A 12,827-nucleotide genomic window follows, 5' to 3' on the forward strand; every position below is an offset into this window, starting at 1 on the left:
CTAACAATAATTAACCCACTGTCCTGGACAGACAGCCCAGATAGCTGAGGTGTTAGCCCAGGACAGCGTGCTTGAACCTTAATTGGATATAAGCACAAAAATAAGTTGAAATGAAAATGAAATAAACATGGTTACAGTTAATTCCATTGGCACAATTTTTGGGTGTGTAGCATGCGGAAAGTTGATACATTAATTGATTTAAAAAACCAAATTCTGTGGTTTTCAATAGCACTTACATGAAAATCGTCCCTAACTTGTTGCCATTATCCAGTTTTAATTTTAAATAGATGTACTAATATCCACAAATGGTTTTATTTTAAATACATGTACTATTATCCACACAAATGGTTTTATTTTACATATATGTACTATTTCCTCACAAATAGTTTTATTTTAAATTCATATACTATTATCCATACAAATACTTGTATTTTAAATACATGTACTATTATCCACACAAATAGTTCTATTTTAAATACATGTTTAAATATTATCCACACAAATACTTTTATTTTAAATACAATATTATCCACACAAATAATTTTATTTTAAATACATGTACATGTACTATTATCCACACAAACACTTTCATTTTAAATATATATATACTATCATCCACACAAACACTTTCATTTTAAATACATGAACTATTATCCAGACAAATACTTTCATTTTAAAACTACATTCCCTGGAATATTTTTATTATTTAAGCATATAGAACAGAAAATCCAATTACGTTTGGTGCATATATGACGCCGCACTCTGCATTGGTTTCACTACGCTGGCTTATCCAGGTCAAAAACAAAGCCATGATTTTGAAAGTGGGACACTTTTGACAGGCTCGAACTGATCTCAGTTTTCATTGGCTTATCACAAGTATAGAATTCCCCAACAAGAGATCACGTGAGATTTCGAAAAATTTTGAACAAATTTAACTCTCATATCTCCAAAACATATTTATATCCATAGAGGTGTGGTACAACGGCCAACCAGGGGTCGGTGGGTGGGGGATTTGCCTTGAAATTTTGACAGTGGCCAGCTACTGGCATACGCGATACATGTAAGGGGGTGTTACTAATTACGTAACGCTCTAGGGGTAGAGGAAGAGGGTACTGTGTTCGATTTATGTAACATTTTTCAAGACTATATGTTACTTTTATTCATTACTTAGACCTAAAAAGGTGTTTTCTGGAAATGCGCGGTCAGTCTAGGATCGATCCCCATCGGCGGGTATACAAAAAGACTATGGTATGTGATATCCTTGTCTATGGGATGGTACATATAAACAATCCCTTGCTAAAAAAAAAATGTATCGTGTTTCCAAGGCGCGTGTTCGGATTTCAACGGGGTTCGGGTTATAGACTGTGTTAAGCGAAGTTTATATGGGGCCATGCTCCCCCAAAAAATACATTTCAATTTTTTTTAAGCTTGGGCAAGTAAGGGTTTCGACCTCTAATACCCTCCCCCTGCACATGCACCCAATTCCTCTCTAAGATTATATGTCAAAATTACCAAATGTTAGACATCAAACAGCAGATGGAAGGAAGGATAGGATATGTTTTATTTAATGACGCACTCAACACATTTTATTTACGGTTGTATGGGGTCGGATGATTATTAAATCAATATGCTTTATCTTTGATGTCATTAACCCCCCCCTCCCCAACTTTACCCTTTCCAAACGAAATAATATTTATTTGAATTTGTCGATTTTAACACGTAAAATTAAGAAGTGAAAACGTTCATTGTCTACTTCAGTATATTTTATTTTAAAAATATATACATGATTAATGTGTTACTAGTATACAAATTAAACTTTGAAATTTCTACTAACACTTTATAAAATATCAATTCTGAAATAGGAAGGTATGACTGTCGATAATACATTGTCAAGATCAAACCGGTTTTAACTAAAGACTAGTACCGTATCCTCAACCGAACGTTCTTCGTACAGCGCAAGATTTCTCTTTTAATTTTTTGAGATGAACCCTACAATTTGAAATCGGCAAATGCACGTGTTAACTAAAACTGACAACAGGCTGTCGTTTGTGCTTTGTCGAGCTATGGCAGCACAGGTGACGAATCAAGCGTATACGTTTGACGATATCCATTCATAGCGAACACACACAACTTTTTTAAAAGTGCATTTGAGCTTGTATTTCACATTTGTACATGATGCTCACAAATAGTTTTATTTTAAATACATGTACTATTATCCACACAAATAGTTTCATTTTAAATACATGTACTATTATCGACACAAATAGTTTTATTTTAAATACATGTACTATTATCCACACAAATAGTTTAATTTAAATACATGTCTTTGTGTCAACAGGAGAACAGATTCAATGGAACAACTTCGCTCGAGGCCAGCCGAACTGTAAATTCCTTTGTGTTGAAGACTGTGCCCAGATTCGACTTGACAGAGGGGGAGAGTGGCATGACTATCCATGTTCTGGGTTCAGCTTTCACTATTCTTTCATCTGTCAATACAGTAAGTCTTTATTCCTTCCTCTGTCAATTCAGTAAGTCGTTATTCCTTCATCTGTCAATTCAGTAAGTCATTATTCCTTCATCTGTCAATTCAGTAAGTCTTTATTCCTTCATATGTCAATTCAGTACGTCTTTATTCCTTCTTCTGTCAATTCAGTACGTCTTTTTTTCTTCATCTGTCAATTCAGTAAGTCTTTATTCCTTCATCTGTCAATTCAGTAAGTCTTTATTCCTCCATCTGTCAATTCAGTAAGTCTTTATTCCTTCATCTGTCAATTCAGTAAGTCTTTATTCCTTCTTCTGTCAATTCAGTACGTTTTTATTTCTTCATCTGTCTATTCAGTAAGTCTTTATTTCTTCATCTGTCAGTTTATTAAGTCTTTATTCCTTTATCTGTCAATTCAGTGAGTCTTTATTCCTTCATCTATCCATTCAGTGAGTCTTTATTCCTTCATCTGTCAATTCATTATGTTTTTATTCCTCATCTGTCAATCCAATATGTTTTTATTCCTCATCTGTCAATTCAGTAAGTCTTTATTCCTTCATCAGTCAATTCAGTAAGTCTTTATTCATTCATCTGTCAATTCAGTAAGTCTTTATTCATTCATCTGTCAATTCAGTAAGTCTTTATTCCTTCATCAGTCAATTCAGTAAGTCTTTATTCCTTCATCTGTCAATTCAGTAAGTCTTTATTCCTTCATCTGTCAATTCAGTAAGTCTTTATTCCTTCATCTGTCAATTCAGTAAGTCTTTATTCCTTCATCTGTCAATTCAGTAAGTCTTTATTCCTTCATCTGTCAATTCAGTAAGTCTTTATTCATTCATCTGTCAATTCAGTAAGTCTTTATTCCTTCATCAGTCAATTCAGTAAGTCTTTATTCCTTCATCTGTCAATTCAGTAAGTCTTTATTCCTTCATCTGTCAATTCAGTAAGTTTTTATTCCTTCATCTGTCAATTCAGTAAGTTTTTATTTCTTCATCTGTCAATTCAGTAAGTTTTTATTCCTTCATCTGTCAATTCAGTAAGTTTTTATTTCTTCATCTGTCAATTCAGTACGTTTTTATTCCTTCATCTGTCAATTCAGTAAGTCTTTATTCCTTCATCTGTCTATTCAGTAAGTCTTTATTTCTTCATCTGTCAGTTTATTAACTAATTTTATAATCTTTTCTGTATAACCCTATTGTGTTTCTAACTTGCTGACATAATATTTTGATAGTGTGACTACTGTCGCATATTGTTGTTTCTGCTAACATACACAGTCCTGTGGCACCTTAGTATTCTATCCAACTATTGACCTTTCACCAACATCTGATAACATCAGTGTTTTCATAGTGATTCATGAGTCATCACAGCTGTACTTATTCTAATGAGCTTCATTTTATTTATTATTTTATTTTAACTTATTTTCATGCTTATATCCAATTAAGGTTCAAGCACGCTGTCCTGGGCACACACCTCAGCTATCTGGGCTGTCTGTCCAGTGCAGTGGGTTAGTTGTTAGTTGGTTAGTAGTTAGTGAGAGAGAAGACAGTGTAGTGGCCTTACACCTACCCATTGAGCCCTTAAGAACTCGCTCTGGGTTGGAGCCGGTACTGGCGTTTTTCCCACTGGTAAACAAAATGTTTTAAATTTCTCTTTTTCTGACATCTCTTCAGAAATGAACCCTCCAACTACAACAACTACAACTACAACTACAACAACTACAACTACAACAGTGGCGACAAAGGCATCGCCATCAACGACTACGGAAAAGACAACTACCACGACATCGGCATTAAAAACACCCGAGATTAAAGTTGTGTACAAGACATTGTTAGATCAGAAGAACGAGAAGAATCTATCAGCAGCATTCCATCGTCACAGTAACACGACCTCATCTGCTGCTACATCATCGTCCGCTGAGTTAACAACGTCACACTTTGACCCTCATGTTATTCAGCAAGGTAGACAGGTTGAATCAGTAGCTATGGAACCAAGTGATAGATGAGGGATTTTTATAGGAAAAGGGGCACACACGTTTTTTAAATGGCACCTGCAGTATTTCAAAATATACTAACATGGATTATATATACAGTGAAAGCTTTCAAAACTGGACCCTCTGTATAGAGGAATTCCCCCTTTACATGAATGTCTGGTTTAGAGGGGTCTCACTGTAGCTGGCAATCAGCCGACCAAGGAAAACAAGTCCATTGTATTTATCCCTCAAATTCTACATTTACTGGGCACCTTGATGTTTATAAATAACACCTTGTATAACAACCACCTGTATATAAAGAACACCGTGTATAACAACCACCTGTATATAAAGAACACCTTGTATAACAACCACCTGTATATAAAGAACACCTTGTATAACAACCACCTGTATATAAGGAACACCTTGTATAACAACCACCTGTATATAAAGAACACCTTGCATAATGAACACAGATCTGTGAAGAACACCTTGTATAACAACCACCTGCATATAAAGAACACCTTGTATAACAACCACCTGTATATAAAGAACACCTTGCATAACAAACATATCTATGAAGAACACCTTGTATAACAACCACCTGCATATAAAGAACACCTTGTATAACAACCACCTGTATATAAAGAACACCTTGCATAACAAACATATCTATGAAGAACACCTTGTATAGCAACCACCTGCATATAAAGAACACCTTGTATAAGAACCACCTGTATATAAAGAACACCTTGTATAACAACCACCTGTCTATAAAGAACACCTTGTATAACAACCACCTGTATATAAAGAACACCATGTATAACAACCACCTGTATATAAAGAACACTATATAATAACCACCTGCATATAAAGAACACCTTGTATAACAACCACCTGTCTGTAAAGAACACCTTGTATAACAACCACCTGTCTATAAAGAACACCTTATATAACAACAACCTGTCTATAAAGAACACCTTTTATAACAACCACCTGTCTATAAAGAACACCCTGTATAACAAACATGTCTATAAAGAACACTGTGTATAACAACCACCTGTCTATAAAGAAACCATGTAAACAATCACCTGTCTATAAAGAACACCTTGTCTAATAAACACCTGTCTATAAAGAACACTGTGTATAACGAACACCTGTCTATAAATAACACATATCTATGAAGAACACTTTGTATAACAATCCACTGTCTAAATAAAACATGTTATATATAGAGGATAATAAACGAGTTACCAGTTATTATCAAATTTATGTCCCGAGTGAAATAATTTTCAGTTGTCACAAGCTTTAGCGAGTGACAAGTGAAAATTATTTCACGAGGGACATAAATTTGATAATAACTGGAACCGAGTTTGTTATTCTATTTATTACCTCAGCTATTTTTTCTCTAAAAACCTTTATTTTCCACGCACATGCACGAGGGCCAACCTGTATAGAAACGATGTAAACCACTTTACGCACTTTTCTAAGAATTACTATAACGTTGTAATTTAATCACATTCATAAATAATTTTCAAAAATACAAGTTCTCTTTATTCTGCTTCAAAAACTATAATCAATTGCATTAAAATGACATTTTGTTATTAATTTAACACCAAAAATAGAGAGCCGTAAATGCAAACTCTTTAAACTACATGACGTCATTTTGTGTGTTTGTTAAATCGTGATGACATCATATTTAGTACCGACAAAGTCATTGGTTTGTAAGCGTCAAATCATCCAATAGTATTGTACGTTAGACCAATGCAGAATATTTCTCACTGAGAAAATATGGAAAATATTTTCCCTGTTATGAGTGACCGCTGGGTAATAAAAAAGTATAACAAACATTTGTTTATTCAGAAAACTTTGTTAGTACATATGTATATAAGCACATTTTGATCTTTCTTATTTATAGGTATGCATGCAGGAGAGACAATCGAACAGTCCACAGGAATCCATCTGGATACAGGTAATAACATTTTAAACAAACTTCATTTTTATTTTTTTTATTTTACCCTAACCCGGACCGGTTACTCTGGTACATTTTGATAGAGTATGTCATGAACCCTCTCCCTACAATACGCTCTTTGCTTGGCGCGTACATATTTTATTTAGATGTCCGATAAACTATTAACATCATAAAAGTAACAACAAAAAGATTTACAGTGTCAATACATTGCATTTGTGTCATTAGTTTTATTTTATTTGTTCTTTTTATGAACTTCAAAAACCCAAACTCGCCCATCAAGATAAAATACATTTCACATATAAACAAATGATAGAAAATTTGTAAGCACATTAATGTATAAATAAAATATATTAATACAATATTTCTCACAAATATTAATACAAAGTTGATCTTACGTAACCTACAGCAAGTGCTGCTCGTACTTAATTATGGACTCCTGTAATGAAATTACTACCGATAATGTATTAAGCACTCTAAGAAGACAATAGCATAATTATAAACATTTTTTAAATTATTTTTTTAATTTATTTATTTATTGGGGTGGGGGCAGACATTAAAAAAAACTTGTTTCCATTTTAGCCATAGATTTTGGTTCCGTTTCAGTGAACGCTAGCTTCCGTTTCAGTGAACGCTAGCTTCCGTTTCAGTGAACGCTAGGTGCCGTTTCAGTGAACGCTAGTGAACGTCTTCCGTTTCAGTCAACGCTAGGTCCCGTTTCAGTGAACGCTAGGTTCCGTTTCAGTCAACGCTAGGTTCAGTCAACGCTAGGTTCCGTTTCAGTGAACGCTAGGTTCCATTTCAGTCAACGCTAGGTCCCATTTCAGTCAACGCTAGGTCCCGTTTCAGTCAACGCTAGGTCCCGTTTCAGTCAATGCTAGGTTCCGTTTCCGTCAACGCTAGGTCCCGTTTCAGTCAACGCTAGGTTCCGTTTCAGTCAACGCTAGGTTCCGTTTTGTCTAATGTTTACACTTAGACTCGTTTTGACACAGTTTCGTTCCAATGCGCAGAATTTTATCAGCACATGCGCATTTCGTGACCCAGTTGCACATGATGGTCGTCTTTTCACTTTCTATTGTTGTTGAAGAGAAAGTGTTGTTTCAACAAAAGGACATAATTTTTCTCAGTCTTTGTTGAAGACTTAAAAACCCAAAGTGTGAGACTGATATGGACTGTATGGTGCAAAAAAAAAAAAAGAGGATTTATTGTGGGTAAATAATTTTACCCTAGAATTATTTTTGGGTAGGTAATTTTACCCTTGTAGCCTGCTGGCAGAAACACTGCACATTTGTCATGTGTTTTTAAAAAGCTGTAACATCATCTGTCATGTATGCACACAGTAAAGTTTGTTTTATTTAACGACACCACTAGAGCACGTTGATTTTTAATCTTATCATCGGCTATTGGACGTCAAACATATGGTCATTCTGACACTGTTTTTAGAGGAAACCTGCTGTCACCACATAGGCTACTCTTTTTTACGACAGGCAGCAAGGGATCTTTTATTTGCGCAGGCAGGATAACACAAACCATGGCCTTTGTTGAACCAGTTATGGATCACTGGTCGGTGCAAGTGGTTTACACCTACCCATTGAGCCTTGCGGAGCACTCACTCAGGGTTTGGAGTCGGTATCTGGATTAAAAATCCCATGCCTCGACTGGGATCCGAACCCAGTACCTACCAGCCTGTAGACCGTATGCACACAGAGTATTGTAGTTATGGTAATCAAACCTCATTGATACCTGGGTGGTAGGACCGTGGACCTGGTCTCTGATTGGGTTATTACCCATCCCAACCAGTGCCTTATGACTGGTGTATCAAAGGCTGTGGTATGTGCTGTTCTGGGTTTTTTAGAAAGTGTATATAAAAGATCCCTTGTAACTAATGGATGTTTGTTTCCATTCCAATCAGTGCACCATAAATGGTATATCAAAGGCCATGGTATGTGAGAAAGTGTATATAAAAGATCCCTGGCTGTTAATGAAAATAAGAAAGATTTTTACCCATAACATTCGGTGCAAAATAAATGATATATCATAGGTCACGGTGTGTGCTGTCCTGTGTGTGAGACCACATATAAAATATCTCTTACATCTAATGGAATTTTTTTTTTTACCAATCCCAATCAGTGCTCCATATATCATATATCAAAGGCCATGGTATGTGGTATCTTGTTTATCGGTTGGTGCATGTAAAAGAAAAATAATAATAATAATATAAAAATCTTAATTACTCAATCTTATAAAACATTTTGCATACGCTTGACTAAATCTTATAAATGTTCTTATGTAGGCTGACATACTTTTTTGTAAGAATGGACTCAGTCTTTTAAAACATTTTTCTTTTTCAGGTACAGCAATTGGGCTCATACTGGGAATTCTTCTGGGAATACTTTTTGGAATTTGTCTTGGAGCATTTATATTCTTTAGAAGGTGAAGGTTGTCTTCGCAGCACATTTTGTTATATTAGAAGATTATTTCCATTGACCTATTCATCAGTCCATCCATCCATCCACCCACCATTTCATCCATCCATCCATTCATCCTTCTATTCATCCACTCATTCATCTATCCATCCATCCATCCTAGTTTCCATCTTCCATCCATCCATCCATCCATCCATCCATCCACACATCCATCTATCCATCCATCTATCCACCCATCCATCTATCCATGCATGCATCCATCCATCCATCCATCCATTCATCCATCATCCATCCATCAATACTACCATCCACACATTCATCCAGTAATCCACCCATCTATCCACCCATCCATCAATCCATGCATCCAACCAAAGACTTACACATGCACCCATTTTCTCATCCATCCATCCCTCTCTTCCTCCCTCCCTCCCTCCATCCACCCACCCACCCATCCACCCACCCACCCATCCACCCATCCATCAATCCATCCATCAATTTATTAATTCTCTGATTGTTGATTATTGCAGGCGACGTAAGCAGGTTGCGGATAACGACCTGTCTAAAGTGGTGTTCCAGAACGAGTATTTCGGTGAAGTGACAACGCCTCTCGCTGGCAAACATTTCACATCCGACGAAGACGACGACGACCAAATTCCCCCCTCAAACATCATCCCTCCCTCGATGTGCCTCACTAACCCGACCTACGAAACTCCCATCACCATGGAGACGCAATACGATCGTCCCCCGCGCCCGTGTGACCCCCCACCGGCTTATGATTCCCCGAGGTCGCTGGAGAGCGGTTTGTCGAAGTCGCTGGACAGAGAAACGTTCGAAAAGAAAGTCGAGCCTCTACAGGAGAACTTTTACGAATCTCTGGAAAATCTCCAGAATCTGAAGGCCGCACTGGTGATGAAGGAAAACGCTGCAGATTCCACGACGACAGAAGAGGAACGGTATGTTGCCATGGCAACTGCACCAAAGAAAGTGTAAAAACAAAAATGTCATCTGTTGTAGACATCATTGCATTTTACCTTTTTGTGAAAGAGGTAGTAAAAGAAAATAGAAAAACTCTACAACATTATTATGAGAATTGTAGTCAAAAATAAAAACAAAAACAGAAGAAACTGCGACCTGTTCATAAGAACAAATGCTAAATAGAAATTCAACTTTGCCAAAAGCTGCGTTCACACCTCCTTAAACTAGTTTAACTAAACTGGTTTAACTATGTGAGTCGTTATATAGTTTATCTAAACTGGTTTAACTATGTGAGTCGTTATATAGTTTATCTAAACTGGTTTAACTATGCCAGTATGTGAGTCGTTATATAGTTTAACTAAACTGGTTTAACTATGCCAGTATGTGGGTCGTTATATAGTTTAACTAAACTGGTTTAACTATGCCAGTATGTGGGTCGTTATATAGTTTAACTAAACTGGTTTAACTATGCCAGTATGTGAGTCGTTATATAGTTTATCTAAACTGGTTTAACTATGCCAGTATGTGAGTCGTTATATAGTTTATCTAAACTGGTTTAACTATGCCAGTATGTGAGTCGTGAGTCATATAGTTTATCTAAACTGGTTTAACTATGCCAGTATGTGAGTCATTATATAGTTTATCTAAACTGGTTTAACTATGCCAGTATGTGAGTCGTGAGTCGTTATATAGTTTATCTAAACTGGTTTAACTATGCCAGTATGTGAGTCGTTATATAGTTTATCTAAACTGGTTTAACTATGCCAGTATGTGAGTCGTTATATAGTTTATCTAAACTGGTTTAACTATGCCAGTATGTGAGTCGTTATATAGTTTATCTAAACTGGTTTAACTATGCCAGTATGTGAGTCGTTATATAGTTTAACTAAACTGGTTTAACTATGCCAGTATGTGAGTCGTTATATAGTTTATCTAAACTGGTTTAACTATGCCAGTATGTGAGTCGTTATATAGTTTAACTAAACTGGTTTAACTATGCCAGTATGTGAGTCGTTATATAGTTTATCTAAACTGGTTTAACTATGCCAGTATGTGAGTCGTTATATAGTTTAACTAAACTGGTTTAACTATGCCAGTATGTGAGTCGTTATATAGTTTATCTAAACTGGTTTAACTATGTGAGTCGTTATATAGTTTAACTAAACTGGTTTAACTATGCCAGTATGCAAGTCAGTATGTAGTTTAGTTAAACTGGTAGAACTGAAACTGTTTAAAATGTACATGTAAGTGTGAATGCAAACTGTTTTAGTTAAACTAGTATAGGGTGTATACTACTAAATCAAATCCCACAGATGACAATAGTAACATGTGGCTAAAACTCCTACCTGCAGCGTATCAATCGACATAAATGCCATGGATGTAAATACTATCACCCTTCACCCTGAAAGTGAATCAGAAAATAATGGGGGTCAAGCTGCTCATTTCTGAGATAATGGGTAGCGTCTATGACTACCCTAGTTCCGCACACAATTTGAGTACTTTTTTTACAGGTACCCCATACATGTTTCAAGCACAAGGCTACTTGACACAGCGGTACTAGATGAAATAAAATTGCATACATTTTTTCCCCAGATGAAACTTTATTTTTTACAACAACACACTCACATTTATCACCAATCACAGGACTTGTGGTGTTCACTTCTCTATCAAAAGTTGGGTGCACCTCGAACTTTGACCCAGCCGGACGTTATGTGGTTTAGTACTACCTATAAGACAGAAGTGACAGTGATGTCACAGTCAGAATAAACAGTAAGTGTGTTAGCAATGAGACTCGTAGTTCATTGTTGTTTTGATGTCTTGTACAAGTGTGAATAACTACACTTCCGCCTCATACCGGTACAGCTGTTACACGTGTGAACGCTCGTCATTTCCAGCCAAAAGTGTTTTACTTAAACCAGTATAGTTGAACCAGTTTAACTTGAGGAAGTGTGAACACAGCTGTAGAAAATCCTGTTAAACAGAAGATTCTATAAGTATTTTTGTTTGTTTAGTTTTAATGAATAATGTGTGTATGGTAGGAACAGTAGTATAAATACAGCTACTCAGAAGATTTCGCCCATGATAGGCATGCTTGAGCCTTTTGTGGATGTTAGTCCAGGTCATGTTGGATCCTCCCACCACTAGATTTAAAAAAAGAACTTTGAGATTATATGGTCTACATGTACTTGAGTTAAAGTACTGGAAAACTCCTCAAAACTCGATGTTTTCCATAGTCCCTTTTTAAATATCGGTACACAACAGAACCTCTCTAAACCGGATACCTCTTAAAACTGGACAATAAATACAATGTGTTGAGTGAGTCATTAAATAAACCATTTCCTTTTTGGTCCCATGGATGTCCAGTTTAGAGGGGTACTTGGTCCTATGGATGTCCACTTTAGAGGAGTTACTTGGTCCCATGGGTGTCCACTTTAGAGGGGTTACTTGGTCCCATGGATGTCCACTTTAGAGGGGTTACTTGGTCCCATGGGTGTCCACTTTAGAGGGGTTACTTGGTCCCATGGGTGTCCACTTTAGAGGGGCTACTTGGTCCCATGGGTGTCCACTTTAGAGGGGTTACTTGGTCCCATGGGTGTCCACTTAGAGGGGTTACACTGTATTTTAGGGTGGATCCAAGAAATCGAAGGCTAGGATTTTTATTGGGAAGGAAAAGTTAAATTTGAAAACTTGACTTGCCAGGTAGTTACTTTAGTAAGTGCTGATGTTGAGGGATGTAGGAGAGGTGGCACTCGTACTAGGAAGGGGAGTTACCCACCCCAACACCTACCTTTCAAGAGTGCTAAAGAACACTATCTCCAATAATGAAGATTTCATATTACAAACATGCTTACAGTATTATTTTATAGCTTGCTCACTGTAAAAAACTTTTGCAGCTATATTTAGTATCTACCATATGTGCTTCGAACTAAAGGATGCAATAAATGTTGTATCACACATGTGCATTAATAAACATATTGTACAGAACTGTATATGACATAAAGCATT

At 36.3% G+C, this 12,827-nt stretch overlaps 1 protein-coding gene across 1 annotated transcript in view; it reads left to right on the plus strand.

Moving 5' to 3' along the window:
* The window catches only part of LOC121390642 (probable transcription-associated protein 1), a 34,800-nt gene extending 23,453 nt beyond the window's left edge, over nt 1-11,347 (plus strand). The window contains exons 3-7 of the mRNA XM_041522505.1: nt 2,339-2,497; nt 4,153-4,440; nt 6,370-6,423; nt 8,772-8,853; nt 9,374-11,347. Of these exons, the coding sequence (XP_041378439.1) occupies nt 2,339-2,497; nt 4,153-4,440; nt 6,370-6,423; nt 8,772-8,853; nt 9,374-9,836 (1,046 nt within the window). The 3' untranslated portion in view covers nt 9,837-11,347. The remainder of the gene's footprint in view (nt 1-2,338; nt 2,498-4,152; nt 4,441-6,369; nt 6,424-8,771; nt 8,854-9,373) is intronic.
* Nucleotides 11,348-12,827: the final 1,480 nt, after the last annotated feature.

This window comes from Gigantopelta aegis, chromosome 15 (genome assembly GCF_016097555.1).
Source record: "Gigantopelta aegis isolate Gae_Host chromosome 15, Gae_host_genome, whole genome shotgun sequence".
Classification (NCBI taxonomy): domain Eukaryota; kingdom Metazoa; phylum Mollusca; class Gastropoda; order Neomphalida; family Peltospiridae; genus Gigantopelta; species Gigantopelta aegis.